Source organism: Podarcis cretensis (genome assembly GCF_951804945.1).
Source record: "Podarcis cretensis genome assembly, chromosome: 13".
Lineage (NCBI taxonomy): Eukaryota > Metazoa > Chordata > Lepidosauria > Squamata > Lacertidae > Podarcis > Podarcis cretensis.
Genome location: NC_137182.1, coordinates 1,951,379 through 1,973,505, shown reverse-complemented (window position 1 = coordinate 1,973,505; position 22,127 = coordinate 1,951,379). Strand labels below are relative to the sequence as shown.

General features: G+C 48.5%; 1 protein-coding gene across 4 annotated transcripts in view; it reads right to left on the bottom strand.

Moving 5' to 3' along the window:
* Positions 1-11,812: 11,812 nt before the first annotated feature.
* SSH1 (slingshot protein phosphatase 1) overlaps positions 11,813-22,127 on the bottom strand; it is a 51,375-nt gene continuing 41,060 nt past the window's right edge. For all 4 annotated transcript variants that reach the window (XM_079949339.1, XM_079949341.1, XM_079949340.1 and 1 more), the window contains 4 exons: positions 20,805-20,951; positions 19,467-19,667; positions 18,100-18,697; positions 11,813-13,184 (listed from right to left, as the gene is read on the bottom strand). In XM_079949339.1, coding sequence (XP_079805465.1) covers positions 11,925-13,184; positions 18,100-18,697; positions 19,467-19,667; positions 20,805-20,951 — 2,206 coding nt within the window. In that variant the 3' untranslated portion in view covers positions 11,813-11,924. The remainder of the gene's footprint in view (positions 13,185-18,099; positions 18,698-19,466; positions 19,668-20,804; positions 20,952-22,127) is intronic.

The window sequence follows — 22,127 nt, the reverse complement described above, 5'->3', positions numbered from 1 at the left end:
AAAAACAAAAATAAAATACAACATTAAAATAATGGAACATTAAAATATTAAAATGTAGCCTCATCGCAGGAGGAGAAGGAAAAGAGAAAAAAAAGAGAGAGGGAGGGAGGGAATCAAATTGGCTCCAAGCCAAAGGCCAGGCGGAACAACTCTGTCTTACAGGCCCTGCGGAAAGAAATCAGATCCTTCAGGGCCCTGGTCTCATGAGGCAGAGTGTTCCACCAGGCAGGAGCCAGAGTTGAAAAGGCCCTGGCTCTGGTCGAAGCCAATCTAACTTCCTTAGGTCCCGGGACCACTAGGGTGTTGTTATTTATGGACCTTGAGGCTCTCCGTGGGGCATACCAGGAGAGGCAGTCCCGTAGGTACGAGGGTCCTAGGCTGTGAAGGGCTTTAAAGGTCAAAAGCAGCACCTTAAATCTGATCCTGTACTCCACCGGGAGCCAGTGCAGCTTGAAAAGCACTGGGTGAATATGCTCCCATGGCAGAGACCCCGTGAGGAGCCTCGCTGCAGCATTCTGCACCCGCTGGAGTTTCTGGGACAGCTTCAAGGGCAGCCCCGCGTAGAGTGAATTACAGTAGTCAAGCCTGGAGATGACCGTCGCATGAATCACTGTGGCCAAGTCAGGGCGGGAAAGGTAAGGGACCAACTGCTTGATGCGGCGAAGGTGGAAAAATGTCGCCTTGGCTGTTGCTGTAACCTGCGCCTCCATGGAAAGGGAGGTGTCAAGGATTACACCCAAACTCTTAACGGAAGGCAATGGCACTAATTGGGCCCCCACAAGAGAAGGGAGTTGGTCCCTCATCCCCATGCCATCCCGACCTAGCCATAGGACCTCTGTCTTCGAAGGATTTAGTTTCAATTGGCTCCCACGAAACCATCCAGCCACAGCTTCCAAGCATCTGGTCAGTGTGTTCGGGGTCGAGTCAGTGTGGCCATCCATCAGCAGATAGAGCTGAGTGTCATCAGCATATTGGTGACAGCCCAGCCCAAAGCTCTGGATAATCTGGGCAAGGGGGCGCATAAAGATGTTAAAAAGCATCGGGGAGAGAATTGCGCCCTGCGGCACTCCACACACCAAGGAGTGGCGCGACGACATTTCCCTCCCTAGTGCCACCCTCTGTCCCCGACCAGAGATAAAAGAGCACAACCAGTTACGGGCTATGCCCTGTATCCCCACGTCTGCGAGGCGGTGGTCCAGAAGATCATGATCGACCATGTCAAAGGCTGCTGACAAATCTAAAAGGATCAGCAGTCCTGACCCGCCTCGATCCAGTTGTCTACGGAGATCATCTGTTAGGGCAACCAGAGCCGTCTCCGTCCCAAAACCAGGACGGAAACCGGACTGAAATGGATCTAATGCCGATGTTTCCTCCAGAAACCTACCAAGCTGTTCAGCAACCGCTCTCTCAATTACCTTACCCAGGTATGGAAGATTTGAAACTGGGCGGTAATTGGATAGGTCTAAGGGATCTAATGAAGTCTTTTCTGCTCTCTCAGAATCTCTGTACCGAAAATACCTGTGTTGTCTTGCCAAATGGAAGCTGGTTCTTTTAAAATGAGATTCAGAGGTAATACAAACACGAGTGAGTGAGAAGATTTTTAAGATTTTATTCTAAACAGCAAGCATTATATCCATTACCAAGCAAGCACTTCTATCTGCCACTGGGAAGCCCTCATGAAGTGGCAAAGTGACACCCCCAGGCAGTCTTCAGTTTTTGCATGACCCTCTGGCCATCAGTTTGTGCATGTAAAGGTAAAGGGACCCCTGACCATTAGGTCCAGTCATGACCGACTCTGGGGTTGCAGCGCTCATCTTGCTTTACTGGCCGAGGGAGCCGGCGCTTCTCCCAAAACTATGCTCAACATCATCCCATTTATAGATAGCTAACCTGTGTGGCTTGCCTGACTGCCTACAGATTATTCATGAGCCCCCTCTCCCAGTGCCTCACTTTCTTCAATCAATGTCTAACATCAGATAAGGTGAAGGTACCCAGCACTATCACTTCCTTCCAGCAGATTAGAACTAGGAAATTAAAGGCTGTTCTTCAGCCATCAAAGAGCTTAGAGAGGAGGAAAATGAAGGAACAGGGGGCAGGAAGAGGGCAAAACTCATCAAAACACAAATATCTTCTGGACAGATTGCCCACATGTTCATATGTTGCAAGTTTGTATGCGTCTTCAATCCAATCGTAGAAGGAAGCTGCCACATTTTTATTTTTCAAATTCATCAATATGTCTTTTTGCTTTAGTTAGGGGCACGGAGACTCCATTCATATTGTCCTTTTGTAAGGTTCCATGTACTGGGTATATAATTCAAAAGGATATTTTGCTCTGTAAATGTAAACTTATTCCATACAGTTCTGTTGATAGTGTCAGTTAAGGTAAAGGTAAAGGTACCCCTGCCCGTACGGGCCAGTCTTGACAGACTCTGGGGTTGTGCGCCCATCTCACTTAAGAGGCCAGGGGCCAGCGCTGTCCGGAGACACTTCCGGGTCACGTGGCCAGCGTGACATCGCTGCTCTGGCCAGAGCCAGAGCCAGAGCCGCACACGGAAACGCCGTTTACCTTCCCGCTGGTAAGCGGTCCCTATTTATCTACTTGCACCCGGAGGTGCTTTCGAACTGCTAGGTTGGCAGGCGCTGGGACCGAGCAGCGGGAGCGCACCCCGCCGCAGGGATTCGAACCGCCGACCTTTCGATCGGCAAGCCCTAGGCACTGAGGCTTTAACCCACAGCGCCACCTGCGTCCCCAGTTTCAGTTACCTTCTGCCAAAAATCTTTCAATATAGGACAAAGAAAAAACATATGTTTTAGAGAAGCATTATCCCTATTGCATCTCCAACAGTTAGATACCTTAGATAGCCCTTTTTAAAACAAATGTAATGGGGTCCAATATATTCTAAATATTATATTTTTGTTGTATGAGCCTCTCTTAAGTTTATAGCAGGCCCTGCTAGAGAACCACAGACCCTATTTGGTAAAATACAAAATTTCCAATACTGTCTTGGTTTGACGCAGAGTGCAGAAAGCAAAATCAGCTAGATCTTTTAAGGACAGACAAATCTGGTGATCAAATTAGGAGTCTCTTAGCCCAGCAAAGTGCACATAAGAATGTCTTGAGAAGGAAAAAGGCGTGTTATGCTAATACATTTTGGAAAGATATTGGGCAAGCCATTATCAGGAAGAATGACAAATATTTATGGGGCCTTGTAGCACGGGGACTGAAGCAAACATGACTGATGGTAGAGGACCAAACCCCCACGGCCAAATGGGTTTCGCACTTCAGCAATATGTAGAAAAGAAAGTCTGAAGAGGGTGAAGCTGCAGCCTATGGAACAATGAATAAGGCAGCCTATTTGGCTCTGTTGCAGAAGCAGAAATAAGAAGTCTTCCTGGACTTGTGGCCCCACATGAAATGTATATAATAAATGACACAACAGTCTTTTTAAAAAAGAAAGGAAATAAAACCATGACAATAAATCAAAATGCCTAAGGCAGCTTTCTGAGGGGAGACGGGTAATGCCTTGTGGCATTCTGCCTGTTTCCTGTCCAGAGCCCTTTAAGGACTGAGGGATGCTGATAATGTGTCAGGTTTTTTTCTTGCATGTTTCATTGCTTTCAAATTATTTTATTACTGTATTTCATTGTTAAAAAGCACTCTAAGATTGTTGCTGAATTGCATTGCTATGTATATTATAGATCAATAAGTGAATTTTAAATGGTTCCAGGAGGCACCAGCTGGCCATCCCTGCAGGGGGGATGTTAACAGGATGGCGTGGCTGCACTTGCTGCTGCTTGGGGAGGGCACTGGGGACACCCCCAGAAGTGTCAGCAATACTTCTGCATCAGCTGGAGCCCAAGTAGTGCAAGACCCCAACAAGAGTTTGTGGGCTAATTCTCCCTTGATCAGTTCAAGAACAAGAAGAGGAGAGGGGAAAAGTCCCTCTTTGCCCAGCCAACTAAAACATATTTGGCTGCTGATTGTTGCCTGGCTTTGCCATGGAAACCTTCATAACAGGATATAAACTTTCAATCTGTTGCACACACACAGAATAAAACTTGCCAGCAGTTGGACACATGGAATATCATAGGTTTTATGATGCTGTCTAACAATGGCTGGTGAGAACAGTGTTTTTGCTCCCCAGTGCAAAACAAAACAAAAGAAAAAATGCCTTCAATGATGCAAAAGTTCAACTAGCTTCTGCATCTGCTATTTCTGGGGATTACAGAAGAACCCTTGAATCAACGTTTATTTAGAAATCTGTTTTGGTTGTGTTTTTTTTTTTAATGAAAGACTCACGAAGGTTTCCTTTCGTTTGGGACTTTTTAGTTTAGAGAAATGGTGAGTGGGAGGCGACATGATTTTTGCCTGGCATGGAGAAGGTGGACAGATAACCCACCCCCCCTAACACTAGAACTCATGTATATCAAATGAAGCTGAAAATTGGAAGATTCAGGACAGATAAATGAAGTTTTCTTCATGCCGTTAAGCTATGGGGCATGGCTCCCCCAGGAGGCAGTGATGGCCACCAACTTGGATGGCTTTTAGAGTATTCATAGAGGTCACCAATGGCTACTTGCCACGATGGCTCTGCTTTGCCTCCAGTTGGGAGGCATTGATGCTTCTGAATGCGAGTTGCTGGAAAAACACAGGAGGGAAGAGGGCTCTTGGGCTCGGGGGCTGCTTGCTGGTTTTCCACAATAGGGATCTGGTGGGAACAGGATGCTGGACTAGGTGGGCCACTGGCCTCATCCAGCGGGCTCTTCTCAGGTTCTTACGTTAATGTCAGCAGGGATCAAACCTGGGACCTTGTGCTTGCAGAGCCTGCACTGACCTTCTGCTCTGCTTCTCTCCATCCCCAGGTCTTCACCCCGCTAGGCGAAGGTCAACACACGCCAAAGGGGGCTTCTTGCTCTGTGGAACAACAGCAAGAGCAGCCTGCACAGCTGGCCAAAGCCCAGAAACATGTCAACTCCAAACGGTAATTAAAAGCATTCTTCATTTCAGCTGATGACTTTTAAATGGTCAGTAAGAGACTGGTAAAGCACAGGGCAATCCTTGGCTAAGATAAACACTGAGAGTTTCTTTCCTTCCAGCATGAGGACAATTTCAGGCGTTCCAAAAAACCTCACCCAGGCCCTGGAGACAAAGGCTGGCTGGTCGCCTTTAAAGGCAAAATTTGGTAGGGCTCTTACAGGGCAGACTCCCTGTGAGATGGAAACAAAGCTGACTCATCCCGAAATTGTTACAAGTAGGTTTTTTAATCCCATGGTTTACAGCTAAAGAGTCAAGAATGCCAGTTGTTTATTCTGGCTAGACACACTTTCAAATGGGGTTCCACACATGTTAGAGTACACTGGTGTTATGTGAAAGTAACACATCAGCTTCTATGCAAGCGCAATGCATTCCCTTTTAGCTTCATTGTTGTGGCTGGAGTGGCTTCAAAAGCGGGAGGAGGTTGCATCAGAACTGGACCCCTTTGGGGCACCAGCTGTTGATGTGACCGCCACTCTCAGGTCACAAACAGTGCAAATGAGGCAGACACATGAAATCACTATTAAAACTGCCCTCTCTCTGAGATCAGGCAAAAATGAATGTAGAAGCCCAGTTGGTTAGAGCATGGTGCTGACAACGCCAAGGTTGCAAGTTCAATCCCTGTCTGGACAGCTGCATATTCCTGCATTGTGGGGGGTTGGACTGGATGATCCTCAGGGTCCCTTCCAACTTTATGATTCTCCACTATAATTAGATTTTAACTAACTGAAGAGGAAGCAACCAAGATGATCAAGAGGCTGGACCCCAAGCCTTATGAGAAATGGTTGAAAGAGCTGGGTATGTACAGCTTGGAAAAGAGGAGAGAGACTGATAGGTGATATGACACTTGATACTTTATCAACTTGGTCATCCTCCTCTGCACATGTTCTAGCTTGTCAATATCCTCCTTAAATTGTGGCGCCCAGAACTGGACACAGTGTTCCAGGTGTGATTTGGCCAAGGCAGAACAGAGTGGGAATATGACATCCCTTGATCTGGACACTAGACTTCTGCAGATGCAGCCTAGAATAACCTAACTTTTTTTTTGGTTGCTGTACCACACTGTAGACTCAAGTTAAGCTTGCGGACTACTAAGATCCCTAGATTTTTTTCACATGCACTACTGACAGGTGTACTGCATCTTATATTTATGCAGCTGGTTCTTCCTGCCTAAGTGTAGAACCCTACTGAAATTCATTTTGTCAATTTTGGCCCAGTTCTTTTCTATCGTTTTCTTTTCATGCTGCCAGTATGGTTGCATGTGGGCTGGTACGGTAACCTTTTGTTGTAGGCTTCTTGGCTGGGCTGCTAATCTGCAGTGCCCATTTTCGCAAAACATGCTTTCAAAGCAGACAGTGCAGAGGGGAATTTTCATTCCAAGCACTGCAAACAGGCAGTTTGTAAATAATTTTTTATTATTTGTTTCCTCATGAGAAGCACATAATACAGTACACTTTTACTAACAAGTAAAAAAAAGTGCATATTGCATCCCCTACTGTGAATGTAGTCATACATACATACATACATACATACATTCTCACACACACAACACAGTGTACATAGGTGGGTTTGGTTTTTTAAAATAAAAAACAACAACCCTAGAATAAAAAAAAAGATGTACATTGTACCAGGAACATATTTGTCAGCTTGAATTATTTCACAAGTTGATAAGGCCAGTTCAGATGGTGATGGGCTTTGCTAACAGTGGACAGTTGAGGTTTTGGGGGGTGAGCTTAGCTCCTGGATGCAACTTATGAAGTGTCATGGAGCAAGTGCCTTTCTATTAGTAATGGCCATTCTTTGCCCTTCAAAACATAAACCCCACTTTCATTTGCTCTGCTCTCCTTTACCACGTCTGGTGGTGGGTGTAGAGCACCAAGTGTGGGGTGCTAACTGGGCCTGTCAATATCTGGACCAGCCAAGATTTTACGAAGAAGCAGCTCCATTTATGGACTTCCAATTTATGCTTCAGTGAGCCCATCAATGTACATTGGCAACACAAACGATAAGCTGACTTGGACTGCAAAACAGAAGAAAAAACAAGAATCAAAATGGGGCATCTCATTTAAAATGTTCAGGAAGAGCATAAGCTGGAGGAACTAAAAGGTCTCCATTTGTGCATTTCAGATTTTAGGCTGGGACACATGTTGGCAGGGAGCAGAGGCTCCAGGAGATCCACCTGGTGGAGAGGACAAATTCCTTCCGTCTGAGATGCCTTGTGGAGTCCCTGCCTGCCTTTGGCGCTGCATAGATTAATCCAACAAGTGTGCAGTGTGTGTGGAAAGAGGGTCTTTGTATAAGAGCTTTTTCTTTTTAAAAACTCAAAACCACTGTTGACAATTTCTGAAGTAGCAAATGGGACGTCAACGAGCCATTCCAAATGACAAAAGTAACTTCAGGTATGTAAGCATGATGTCAACTAAATTATAGACGGAGCTCTATGGGCACCATGAACATCAGAGGTACCAAGACAAATAAGAGTAAGAACTTCACATAAATACACAGTATTTGTAAACTATCCACAAGGCACTCAATTTAAAAAGAAAGTAAAAGAAGTACCACCAGGTACCATGCCATGCATCTAAATAAGCTAGCAACCTCCTGCGGATTTAAAAAATAATAATCTTTGAAATGGTACGCTATGGGCTAGAAATGGTACGCTATGGGCTATTGGCTTAAAGACCTTTGCATGTGTTTTTTTTAAAAAAAGGACAATGTCAACCTGAGATATACTAAGCAAGGTTGTTCCCCCAGTTGAACTTTTCCAGGGTAAAATCAAATATTGCAGTCTTCCATATGCAATAAAGAACTATTTCGGCCATGAACTAAATTCTTAACAATTAACTCCCTGGAAATGAGAGGATAAACAGGACAGGAGGAGGAGACAGCAGCCCCTTTCATGAGTCAAAATAGAACTCTTCAGCAGGGCTGCTAAGGTTTGGTTTAAAAAGTGTATTGGTAAGCTGTGCTGTGCTCTTATTCTCCACTGGGCAGCCTTAAGGGCTTCCAAGAATGTATATTGCTGCAAGTTTTAAGTTCTATATTGCAAATAAGCATTAGAATGACAGGGTGGTTCCCAGCACCTGCTGTTGCCAAAATGCATCATACATTAAAGGAGGGAGGAAGCTAAGCAACCAGAAAGGCAAACTACCACTGCTCCACCAGGAGCAACACCAGCTGCACAGGGAATGCACAGTTGCCCCAGCAATGACCGGCAAATCTGGTGGTTCTTGAGAAAGGCTGTGGGCCCTGGTCTGTGGCTACATCACTGTGGGAAAATGGTTCAAAGGTGGCTCAGCAATTCATCCAAATAAGTATGTGGCCAGTGAGCCAACTGGGGTCAGGGCATGGGTATGAGAGGTCAGTTGGTGTTCTGCTCTCCTTCTGCAGCTGCTGCCTTCTTGACTCACAGCTGATTGGGGCTGTAGAGAAATGGGGGCAGGCTGCTTTTGGGGGTTGGCGTTGAGACGTGAGTGAGGGGAGAAGAAAGAGGGTAGCAGTCACCTTTTGATACCAGATGTCACACAGTACACTGGGTAGAAAAGCCAGGTGACAAAGCTGAATCATCCCACGGGTGGCGACTTCTGCAAGAAGCAAGTGTGGCAATGAAATGACTTTCAGCAGTGGACAAAAATGAAAAAGGAACACTAAACACAAAATGCATTTCATGCTACACACTACAAGAGTCTTGAACCCTGAAAAGGTCTTCTACAGTACTTTGACATGGTCGGCATAAAGTAAGGTAAAGGTAAAGGTACCCCTGCCCATACGGGCCAGTCTTGACAGACTCTGGGGTTGTGCGCCCATCTCACTCAAGAGGCCAGGGGCCAGCGCTGTCCGGAGACACTTCCGGGTCACGTGGCCAGCGTGACGAAGCTGCTCTGGCAAGCCAGAGCCGCACACGGAAACGCCGTTTACCTTTCCGCCAGTAAGCGGTCCCTATTTATCTACTTGCACCCGGAGGTGCTTTCGAACTGCTAGGTTGGCAGGCGCTGGGACCGAGCAGCGGGAGCGCACCCCGTCATGGGGATTCGAACCGCCGACCTTTCGATCGGCAAGTCCTAGGTGCTGCGGCTTTAACCCACAGCGCCACCTGCGTCCCTCGGCATAAAGTAGTGTTGCACAAATCAACACCCCAGCCCTAAAATTAATGAATCAACAGATTCACTCCGCACGGAACCTGCTGGCCACCCAGACACAACCAGAAGCAAGGACCTCTGTATTGGGAGGAGACACACCCATGGGTTTTTGAGAACTGGGAGGACTGCTAATTAATATGTTGAGTACAGCTCATCAAAAGATTCTGAAATTCAAATTTGGCCTCCAAAGCAGTCCTGTGGCTTCCTCCCTGAAACACTGGTCACAGGGCTCCAGAGGAACAGGTCCAACATGGTAAGGGTGAATGCTGGGCATCTGGCCTGTGCCAATCTGTTTTGTACCTGGATAGGAAAAGCCACGTGGAACAATACTTATAATCCGAATGCACACAAAACAGCTTTGTCTGTTCCAAGCTTATACTTCCAAGCAAAGAGCAAGGCTTCTGGCTTACAGCATTTGCAGAGAAAGGGTTCCAACAGTTGGCACCTTGTCTGACTTGCCATTTGTGCCTGCTCAGTTTCCACCACAAAGCTTCACTCACACCAGAGGCTAGAGTACAGAAATCGGTGCTGACCATCTCACGCTTGCAGGCTTGATTGACAAGGAGACCTGGAGAAGAATCTCTTTCTGAGGTGTCCCTAAGCCAGCAACAGAATCATAGAATTGTAGAGCTGGAAGGGACCCCAAGGGTCATCTAGTCCAACCCCCCGCAATGCAGAAATCTGTACCATGTCAACAGGCAAAGGAAGATGCCCCAATGACCTGAGTAGGAGATACCCACAATGCACGTGGAAGCTCTGCTGTGGACTTCAAAAGGTAAGAGCTGGCATGCTGGCTTCCACAACTATTCTTAACTGTCCCAAGGGCCGCAAGGAGTGACCCCACTGACTATCCTAAATATTTGCCAGCCCTAATGAAATGTGGAGAGCAGCAAGCGGCAAGCCCTACTCTGGGTTCTCAGTAGCACTTGCTCATCAACTGGGACATGAGGCAAGCCCCTCTTTGGCCCTGGATTGGCGATTGGGATGGACCATATTCTGTCTGGCCTGAGACCTGTGTTTAGGAAGAGTGAGATGCCAAGAGTCCTTCCCTCCCCTTGGCTTGAGAACCTCTGTGTGAGGCCTCAGAAGTTCTCCAAGACCTGCACCAGACTCACCAGAACAGTGTGTGGAGAAGGCTCCAAGTGAGGGTTCCCAGGGGAAGGAAGGGTTCCTCTCCTCTGCTCTTGGCACTCCATCCCAGAAGGTTCCAACTAAGTCTGGAGAACCCTGGTGTGCACACGGGGGAGGATGCTCCAAGAACAATCCCTCCTGGACCTTTGAATTACAATGAATATTGCAGAGAGGACCCCCCCACACACATCTGGTCTTATTGCACAAGTCCCCTCCCTTGTGGTGCTCAGAAATCAGCACAGGCCTTCCCCTTGAGCCCCAAGACACTCTGGCCTCGGTCAGCAAGACCAGCAGCAACAGCAGACCAAGATTCAAGTAACCTTTGACCCCCTGTGTGACTGGTGAGACGCACCTCTGGGGAAAGCGCCAAGAAGAAGTCTTTTTTCTTCACCCCCCCCATGGCACCCAGGCAATAAAACAAAGGATGATGCTGCCCCAGTCCACAAACAGCTCTGGAGCTTGGCAGGGAGCACCATCTGTTCCTGAGGCAAAATGCAGCTTCCTTCTGACCGCTGCAAGTTGAGCAAAGCACACAGTTCATTTTTACAAAAATATTAAAAGACAAAAGCGAAAAAGACCCCGATTCCACAGAAACTCTCCCCAATTTCCAAACGTAGGTCAACAGTAGAAAAACAAACAAACTACTGCCACCCAATCCTTTATTCCATGTGTGATCAGCAACCTTAGGACATCAGGGTTATGGGCCCTGTGGGCCCCAGGTGTTGCTGGACTACAACCCTCTTCAGGGGTGGCAGAAGGAGCAGGGCAACATCTGGGGGGGGGCAGGCTTCCCCTTCTTGTGCCACAATAGCTTTATGATAAGCTCCAAATTCAAAAGGTTGACAACTCAGTATTCAGCTACTGCTGTTTTTAACAGGGGCTCCAGGTTGCTGTCCCAAACAGCATTGATGGAATTGTCTTAGCAAAGCCACATGACAAGAGAAGGCAAGGAGCCACAGGATGATCATCCCACATCCCAGGAGAAACTCAAGATTCCTTCAGCCAGGCAAGTAATTCAGACCAGAAAGACCGTCACTCGGGGCACATAAACTCAAAGTCGACAGGAATGGGGATCTGTACAGTGGTGTTAACAACAATGACTGAACTGTAACTGTTCAAAAGGAGAACCATCAATTTCGGAACAAGATTGATTTTTGTGTGTTTTTTAAAAGAAAAATCCCATGTATAAATACGTGAAGAATGGAGGTAGCATGTTTGGTGTTTCCCTCTTAGGCTCTTACCTCAAGTGCCTCTTTGAACTAGGAAATTGTGCTCAAATTGAGCCGCCAGGGAAACCTTGCAAGAAAGAGTTGTTGCTTTTTCAGCATGGGAGGGGAATAGGATCTGCCCCTCTGCACCCCACCCCCGAGGAAAGCAGAGGCCCAGGTCACACATGCCACCATCGCCTTCTGAGCCGGGAGGCTGTGAGCGCCTTTTCCACTGGGTTGCTAACCCTGTCAAGTCTCCCCCTTTCCCCACACTACTTGTGGCATCACACGGGAAGGGATTGGGGGGAGGGCAGAAAACTTTATCATCTTTTCGCAAAATGATAAAACTGCATTTAGTAGAGACAACTATAAAAGGAACAAGTTCTTTTTAACAAAGGTCATAAATATGTGTCAGCTCTCCCCCATCCACAGCCTGCCCTTCAACTTTGCCAGAGCGGCTTCTGCCGGCGGCAAGATGGCCTGCTCTCCAAGGGCCTTCAGGGCGGGCTGGCAGCGCACCACCGAGGACTCGCTCGACTTGGTCTCCCTGGAGTCCGTCAGGGCGGACAGGTCTGTCTCGCTTGCCAAGTCCTCTGAGGACAGGTTGAGGCTGCCCAGCTTGGCCAGGGAGTTGGAGCGCTTCAGCGGGGAGGAGACCGTCAGGCCGGCCAGCCGCAGCCTGGTCTCAATCTCCTGGGTCCGCTGCTTCACCAAGCCAGGCTTCCCTCGCATGCTGTGGATGCTGTCGCTGCTGGAGCTCCGCGTCAGGTTGGAGCTCCGGGACGACGACGGTGTGTAGCAGACAGTCTTGAGAAAGTCCTTTGTGAAGCTGCTTGTGTGGTCCACCGTCCGGCAGAGGACAGGCGTGGAGGTCTTCTGAGACGCCCCACCTACCAGGGGGCTTTTCTGCAGCTTCTCAGTGTCATTTTTCATACCCCTGGGTATGGGAAGAGGCTGCTGCTCCTGCTGGGCCACCTCCAGCTCCTGCGTTTCTTCCGGAATGCTGGCGTCTGCTGGGCCCCCAGGGCCCTCCCTCCCAGGAGCAGCTGCTTCAGGCGCTGGCAGGCTCTTGAGGCGCTCCAGCTCCTTCGTGTGCTTCCGGACCAAGCCTGCTTTCTGGAGCTGCAGAAGCGACTCCTGATGCTGCATCAGGTAGCTATTGGTGGTCGGCTTCTCCAAATCCTTGCTGAAGAGCAAGTACTTCAGGTCCTTGGTCTGCCGGGCGTCCCTTTTTGGCGAGGAATCCTCTTTCATCCCATCACTGAGGACGGGACTCCTCTCGCAGAGAGAGTTTCTCAGGCCAGCTGGAGCCCTAGGGCCATCTCTGGGCTTCTCGGAAGCACTGCAGGGCCAGCCGGCTGCAGGTTTGCTGGGATCAGCGCTCTGCAAGTCACTCCCCGCTAGTAGCGGAGGCAAGCTGATGCTTTTTGCAGTGTGGATTTCTTTTGGGGGAGACTCACAGAATGCCTGCTCCAAAAATGCGGGTGTCCTGTGCAGGAGGAACGGCGGCTGTGTGCAGACCGTGGAACTGCGGGAGGGGGAGGCCAGCTGCAGGGGCTCACACGGTTCCCCAAAAGTGTCGGCTGAGGCGCCAGCACTGGCATACATGCAGTCGGTGCAAGACTTGTAGGAAGGCTTCACTTTGCTGAGGATCCCAAAGATGGCATCGTGCTGAAGGGAACAAAAGAGGCCAGGTCAAGAGGTGCCAGGCATGAAACAAAAATGGGAAGGCAGAACCTGCAATCCCTGCATTTCGGGGGGTTGAACTAGATGGCTCTTGGGGTTATTTCCAGCTCTACCATTCCACAGACCTGGGCACATCATCATGGTAGGGGCACTTCCAGCTGCCCCACTCCTTGCCCTGGAAGCCTCCCAAGTTGATGCTGCAGTAGAGGGGCTGAGCCAGTGTAGTATAGCAATAGTAATAACAGTGGTTTGTGTGTCGGACTAGGACCTGGGAGAGTTCCAACCTCCACTTGGCCATGAACTCACCAAGGGAGCCTGGGCCTGTCACAGCCTGTCACCTTGGCGGGAGGGGGGGGGGAATTAAACAAGGAGAGGGAAAACCATGTGCGCCACCTTGAGCTCTGTGGAGAAAAAGGTGGGAGAGCAATGCAATAAATAAGGGTAATTGGAGGGGTGTTTCTGGGACCAAAGTAAAACTGTCAAGCTCCCTTGTTGTTTTTGCTCTTGCCAGGAGATGTAATGTGGTTAGTGCAACTGTGTTATATTTACAGTGCTTTTGTTATATTGTGCTTTTGTTATATTTCCTAATACATTGTTGTTCTATTATGCTATTATGAAACTGTTCTTGTGATGACTGGTTGTGAGATGTGTTCCTATTTTCTTGGTTGTAAGCCACTTTGAGCACAGAATAGTGGCACAGAAATAAAATTATGAATTGTGAATGAATGAAGGTCTATCAGTGGCTGTTTAGCAGGTCTGCCAGCACATCAGGGCTAGAGCTTAGCCAATCAAGTATATGAGCTTTAATCAGTCCATCAAATCCACAGAAGTTCTAAGGGAAAAACACAAATGTTGGTTTTGGACTGCTTTGGAAGAAGCAGTCTTCCTCACCACTTTCCCGCACCAGACAAAAGTCTGTTATGATGCTACACGTTGTCTGCACTTTTTATAAATACTTGTATTAAAAATAATTTTTAAAAGACTTTGCCCAACTGGTTAGGAAACGTGGGTGGCACTGTGGTCTAAACTACTGAGCCTCTTGGGCTTGCCAATCAGAAGGTTGATGGTTCGAATCCCCGCGACGGAGTGAGCTCCCATTGCTCTGTCCCAGCTCCTGCCAACCTAGCAGTTCAAAAGCACACCAGTGCAAGTAGATAAATAGGTACGGCTGCAGCGGAAAGGCATTTCAATGCGCTCTGGCTTCCGTCACAGTGTTCGTTGTGCCAGAAGCAGTTTAGTCATGCTGGCCACATGACCCGGAAAGCTGTCTGTGGACAAACGCCGGCTCCTTCAGCCTGAAAGCGAGATGAGCGCAGCACCCCACAGTCACCTTTGACTGGACTTAACCGTCCAGGGGTCCTTTACCCTTTCCCTTTTACTTACTAGGTAATTGGAACCTTTTGTGTCCTAAGGCACTGTGTCTCTGAATTACCAGGTGCTTGGGGGGTGGGGGTGGAATCATAGAACTGTAGAGTTAGAAGGGACCACAAGGGTCTTCTAGTCCAACCCCCTACATTGCCGGAATCACACCTAAAGAATTCCTGACGGATTGCCATCCAACCTCTGCTTAAAAGCCTCCAACAAAGGAGGGTCCACCGCCTTCAGAGGGAGACCATTCCATTGTCCAACAGCTCTTACACTCAGAATGTTCTTCCTAATGTGTAGTCAGAATCAGAACAAGGGAGGGCTGTGGCTCACACTTCTTATGGCAATCTGGCTGGCTGCTCTCGGAAACAGACTAGGCTAGAGGTGGCCTGTGCCTCCTACCACTAGGCTTGGCAGCCCAGTCTCCTGAAAGGGCACCGTGGAGCTGTCCTTGGGGACCCTGGCTGGATTCAGTGGGGCTGTTCTTCCGTTAAGGACAAAACTGGGTGGCATTTCCATCTAGGAGCCCAAAGTGCATGGACACACTTTGCCAGGAATGAGAGACCCTCGGCCTGTAAGCCACCAGGCTGCTCTCCTGAAGCCATGCCCACAACACATGATGTCAGGCATGGGGGCAGACCAAGTGAAGGGTATGGAAAGGGACCAAAGCTCCTGCCCATCAGTTGATATGCAGGGAGTTCAATTCTGCATGGGCCTCAAGGGCCAACTCTGGCAGGTGGGCAGGACCCACCTGTCAGTTATCCCCATATGTCACTATAACGTCTGATGATGGCAGGTGGGTGGTTCCACTGAGGTGGGGGAACTTACAGGACCTCTCCCCTTTCTGCATTTCAAAGTGAAACTTCCAGAACCAGGGAAGCCAAATTCACAAGGAGCTGCTGTGGCCGGGAGGAGAGTTTCTTGGGACCTGGAGTGTGGTGGCCCAGAGGGGTTCAAGCCTCATCTCTGCCTTGGAATCATGACATAGACCTGGTCTACCAGGCTCTCTTAATGCAGCAGGAATAATGCCAGCACACCTTCCTGGGAGGCACATGCAACTGAAGATGTAAACCACTTAGCAAAAATTAGAGGTGCTATGGAAGTTAGGAGGGAATTATAAACCCCATTTTTACATGGTCTGAGGGCTTGGTTTAATGCATCCAACCCAGCTCAGAAGCGGGGGGAACCTTGGTGACACAGCCCCACTACTGGGGGTCCTCTGGGGAGAGGATGACTCAGGAGAACCAGGTTCACAGCACAAGCTCCACCTCAGCAAGCAGCTATTTTTCAGTTCTGCCCTGATGGCAAAAATACAACGAATTCCCTACTGTCTCTCTCTGGTTTTTAAGTGTGCTAGAAGGAGCTGCAGAAATGAAGAGAAACTTGCTCTTTTAAAAATAACGGATGACAACGGTCCAAGGGTCCTCTTGGCTGGCACACGCCACTCACAGTGGTGGAGAAAAACAGTGTCAGAGCACCCAGCTTCCTCCCTGTGAGTCAGGATTTCCTCCTTCCCGCCAGACAAAGCCACAGAGGGCTTCCTCAATGAAGCAGCCATCACAGAAATAGCAGCCTTTGTCAGCATTGTGGGAGATTTCCTCAGCTGCTGGCCTCCTCCTGCACCTGGCTTGGGCAAGGAAAAAAGGGGTGAGCTTGAGGGGCCAGGCAGGATGCTTCTGACTGAGAAGGCCGACTGGGGAAGTCTTTAGCTGCTTGAGGGAAGCAGTCACTCAAAGCGCATAGCTGAACTCCTCCCTCCGGAGGGAGAGATGGCCACCAACTTGGGTTGCTTTAAAAGAGGATTACAGTGGTATCTCGGGTTACAGACTCCGCTAACCCAGACATAGTACCTTGGGTTAAGAACTTTGCTTCAGGATGAGAACAGAAATCGCGTGGCGGCAGCGGGAGGCCCCATGAGCTAAAGTGGTCTTCAGGTCAAGAATGGTTTCAGGTTAAGAACGGACCTCCAGAACGAATTAAGTTCTCAACCCGAGGTACCACTGTAAATACATTCATGGAGGAGAGGGATATCAATGGCTTCCAACCAGGATGGCTCTGCTCTGCTTCTGCATACCAGTCACTGGAAACCATGTCAGAGGAGACTGCTCTTGCACTCAAATCCTGCTCTCTGGTTTCCCACAGGAATCTCGTTGGCCACTGTGAGAACAGGATGCTGGACTAGATAGGCTCTTTTTATGTTCTTGTATAGTTCTATGTACCATTAATGTGCTGCTTTAGCTGCTGCATTCTGAGCAAGGATGGATGCAAGTGACCTTCCTTCTCATACCCTCCCACTCTGACAAGCTGTGATGTTTTCCATCCACAGGCTGCATCTTGGGAATATAGCATAACAGGTTTGTTTGAGGAAGAGGCTCAGTGCATAAGCCAACTGGGTCAGGTGAGCTGCAAAACTCTCAAGTGTCCCAGGGGTTGCTGGCTGCTGAGCTCATGAGACTTATTCACCCGGATTGGTTCTGCTCAATTCCTAATATGTGGAGAACACAAAAGTAGGAAGGGGTGGTGAGCTCTGCTGCTCTAACCCTCACTTCAGAGGAGGCGTCAAAATAAGAAGGGAATAGGAATATTCAATCCTTTTCTCAACAGCGTGTCCAGATCAAGGGAAGTCCCCTTCTATTCTGCCTTATGTCAGACACCACCTGGAATATGGTGTCGTTTTGGAGGCCACAATATAAATAGGCATATTGAGAAGCTGAAATGTGGGCAGAGGAGGGTGACCAAGGGCCTGGAAACCAAGCCTGATGAGTAACGGTTGAAGGAGCTTGGTATGTTTAGCTTGGGAAATGGAGCAAGCTTGCTTTCTCCTGCTCTGGAAGGCAGGACCCAAACCAATAGATTCAAGTTACAAGAAACATAAGAAAGATCTTTCTGGTGGAAGGAGGTTTTTAGCAGTGGAACGGACTCCCTCGGGAGGTGGTGGACTTTCCTTCCCCAGAAGCATTTAAGCCGAAGTTGGATGGCCGCCTGTCAGGAATTCTTTAGCTGTGACTCCTGCATGGCAGGGGGTGGACTAGATAAGCCTTGGGTCCCTTCCAACTCTACAACTCTATTATTCTCTTTTTCAGAAAGGAAAAGCATACTCCTACTGCTATTTCTCCGTGTGAACTTTCCCGGAGACAGCTTACATGTTCTCTCCTGCTATATATTAATAGTTGGGCCTCATCCAACCCTCCCAGGCTGCCTGTGTCCCCTATGGAAAGAAGGGCTACTTACACCCCAGAAAGGAAAGCACAGTTCAGGGAGGGATACTCCATCACATGATGCATCCCTGAAGATCCTGCATTGGGGGACAATAGGAAGCATGGACTTGCGTACTAAGGGAGAGGGTGAACAGCAACAAAGTATGAAATGACCTCCTGAAGGACTCCAAACAAGAGCAACTACCATGATCTGCCTTTGGTCATGCCAAGGCATGCAACAATATCTGTGTGTGTGTGTGTGTGTGTGTGTCAGTCATACACACAACCAAACACTCTGATGTGCTCAACTGAGCTCCACAGTTCAGTCCAACACACACCTCAAAATCCTCAGGGCAGCTCCTCTTGCTGTTGTTGTTGTTCAGGTTCTCACAGTTCCACCGGCTCTCCTCCTCCTGCGCAGATGAGTGACGCTTCCAGCGCTCAATGAGCTTCTCCTCTGCAGGGTCTCCTTCTTCTGGGACAGCAAGCCTGGGTACAGCTCCGGCCTTCAGGAGGCTGACCTCAGGATTCCCCCCCCCAGTTTTCTCCCCAGAGGCCTCTGCTCTCTCCACACTCTTCAGCTTTTCCACTGGAGGCTCATCAACAAACCCCAAGAAGGGCAGCTCTGTGGCTGCCAAATCTGCCTCCTCCTCCTCCTCCTCCTCCTCCTCCAGCAGAAAGTCCCTCTCCAGGTCCTCCAGCTGGAACAGTGACTCTCTGTTCACAGGCAAGGAGTCAGAAAGGCGCCTGAAACAGTAGTGGAAGCCCACGGCCTCCTGGCTTGTGCGGGGGTCTGCACAGCTGAGCTGGCAAGGAGCATCCAGGTCAACATCCAGACTGTCAAGCAGATAGTCACTTGGCCCACCAGAGCTGCCCAAGTTCTGGGGGAGGCTGTCCTCAGGCTGTTGCTTCCATAGCTTGTTATGACGCTGTTTGCTATGGGGCAAGGCAGCCGCGTTGGGGGAGGGGAGAGAGAGAGAGAGAGAGAAAATAAATTAATCATGTGTTTCTCAAAGTTCCTCACCAGGCCTCCTCTCTCTCAGCTGTCACCTGGGGGCAACCATTCCATAGGACTGCCTCAGTGGGAGAGACAGCAAGCAGCAGGGCTCAGTCCATCAAACTTTGCTGAAATGTCCAACAACATCAGGCACCCCCTGCATTTGCAAGCTGGTCATTATAAGAACAACTGTTTAGGAATGGGTGCCTAAGTTTGATTTCCCTCCCTGTCCCTTTCCCCTTGTGTGTTATATGTTGTTCTTATTTCTTTCCTTTTTTTTTTAGTTTGCAAGCCTGTGGGGGCAGGGACTGTCTTGTTTTAACGGATGGACGCCTCTGGTAGCCTTTTTGGTGAGCAGGGTACCAATGCCCAAAATGAGAATGAATTAATGTATGAATAAAACCTTGAGTCAGGCTCAGAGCAGACTGGCAGCCCATGAAGACTTCATCACCTGCCTTTTCTTTTCTCTTCTTTTAAAGTAATTTGTATGGCTGTTGTTTTTTTTCCATTTTAGAGTTAAGAAAAGACAAAGGCAAGACAAGAAGAGGTGCACTGAGTCTGAGGCATACGAGTGCCTCCTTCTTCTGAATGTGTGGATCTGTCCTGAGCTCCACCATTTCAGACAGAAGAACAATGGGGCCAGTGGCAGCATGGGGCCAATGATTACCTTGCTCCCTCCCCTTTCCCTCCCAAGCACCAGCGCCCTACCTGGCATCCAGAATGCCCTCGTACTCCAGGAGCTGCCTCATGAAGCCAGCATTGGGTCTAGCGATGCTGCGCTTCTGCTTGACATAATTGTATGCTTTCTCCAGGGGCCAGCCAAATTCCTTCATGGCGTACGCGATGACGGTGGAGGCAGAGCGACTCACACCCATTTTGCAATGGACTAGACACTTGGAGCGGTTTTTCCTGTAGAGGGGAGGGAGGGAGATTGGCAGCTGGGGAAAACAACCATTCTTGGTTCTGCAGCACAAACTGGGACACTTGAAAGCTTTTGTGAATCAAGATTCCAAGCACCTCTTTGATTTGTCAACAAACAAGCATTTATTTAGGACATGGGTATAGTAGCTTTGGCTGCCTGGCAGCACAGCACAGGTGCTCATAATAGCAATGGCCACGAAGCCTCTGTGAGTGAGTAAGAGCTCTGAACTCATATCCCAGCCCACTTATGTACTAGTTGGGAGAGGGAGAGTGTTAAGGCAGATCCATCTCTCTCCAACTCAGCTCCACATCTGTATATAAGGATAATGCAAACACACTCTGCAGGGCAAGTGTGAGAATGAATGAAGCAGAGGGTCATAAGGCGCTATGCAGAACACAACAAATAGCCCCATCCACATCAGAGGCATGGCTGGTGGTGACATGAGAGAGAGCCTGTGGCTGCTCCCATATTGAAGGATTTCCTCCTGAGAGGCTATATGGGCTCCCTCTTTCCATTGGCAGGCCGAGAGCTTCCTGCTCAAAAAGGCCTCTGGAAACTAAGGTGCAAACAATGCTGATCGCTGGGCAGCTGTCAAGGCAAACTGTAGTTCAACTGCTGGCTCTAAATGTGTTCTGATAACTTGGTTTTTAACTAGTTTGTTTTCCTTTGTATTTTATAATGATGTTTTTAAATGTTGTAAGCCACCTTGAATCCCAACTTAGGAGAAGGGCAGATTATAAATACAATAAATAAACAGTTAGCTTATACAATTTTTGTCAAGACACCAACACCAGTGATTTAGGGGACAGGCCAGCTGGTGGCTCTCTCTGGGCTGGTGCAGCCTAGTGGCTGAGGGACTCCCCAGGAAAACACTGGCTCTGCTGGGTGCAACACAGGAGGAAGACTGCTGACCTGCCTTTCAAGGCTGTTGGAAGGATTATTGAGACCATTGCCATCCTGCCTTTCTTGTAAACTTTGCTGGTGAACCTGCCCTTCTGTTTGGAGGCAGAGCCCTGGGCTGTACGCACCACAGTGAGGCTCTCCCAGCATCCAGAAGAGGGCTTCCCTCATCACTCCCAGAACACAGCATGCGGAAAAAGTGTCCCTTCTGTGCATCAGCTTACTTGGCTTTGTTGATGAAATGGTAGGCCTCGTTCCAGTGGGCAAGGAGGTCGGTGGTCTCTTCATCATAGACCCTGATGTTGTGGTACGCAAACAAGCCAGGAAAAAAATTGTCAATCTCCCTTGTGACGTTTAAGATGTAGTCAACGCTGCAAACATAGGAACAGATCAAGACAATGTTTGTGCAAAACAGCTGAAATGTCTCCTGCACTAGCACCACTTGGACTTACAATCCCACCCGCTCAAGATTACCCAAATGATGACCTCTTGGCCCTTCTATTGACTGCTGCCCATATGGAGATAGCCAGATGCTGGAAAACCGGAATTGGGCTGAACAGTGATTCTTGGTATGGTCAATAGCAGTGGCTGAACAACTAACATGCCAGGTCAGGGCAGCAAAGGGCAAACACAAACTATTCCTTTTATAACATATGGCAGATGTTTACTGAATACATAAATTGTTCAGACTGTGGCAGGAATCCACCCAACACTCATGCGAAAGTGTGGTGTGATCTTTCAGAGTAATCAAATTAAACTTTGTTACACAGCATGACAAAAGTCTGTAATTTCATCAGGGCAAGTTATTTGTTGTTTACTGTTGTAACAACAGTTTTATAAGAGACTGTGGTTTTATCATGGTGGTGGGGGCAGGGAAAACAGCAGCATTTCTCCCTGTCACAAGGCCATTGCCTGGTTTGTAACAACAGAAATTCTGCACCAGGAAAAGCTCAAGTTCTGCATTTTTCATGACATATGCAGACATGTGCCTGTTTCGCTTTACTTCCCATAAGCTATTCTGCCATTTTACTTGTTTGCATAATGTACTCTATTATGGGCTAGCAAAAAGAGCTGTGCTGGGCACTGAAACTCTCCCTGGAGATCTAGAAGTCTCGCTCAGCCACCCTGTGAATCAGAGTGGAATGGCTTCCAAGGGTCATCTAGGCCAACCACCAACAGAGGACAAGGCTCCTGGGACTGAAATCAGCAGCACAGGATGAGGAATTTTAGCACGTGCAGTTTCTCCCAGCGCTGCCACACCACAACAGGAGAACCTGCACTTGATGAAATTCTCTCTCCTAAACCACCTGTTAAAAATCAAACTGGCCAATTTGCCACCTCTCCTCGACTTAGCCAAGGCCTCCTTTGTGCTGCCTTAAAATGCAGCAGAACTCAAAATGTTTTGATTAGAACCAACTGTGAAAGTTAAATGAAGACACAAAGATTAACCTGATTGAGCCTCAGTGTTCATACCTTGGAGTATTAAGTTGCAATCCGAAGTTAGGGTGGAAAAATAAATACTTAATTCCGAAACACCAGCATCAAAC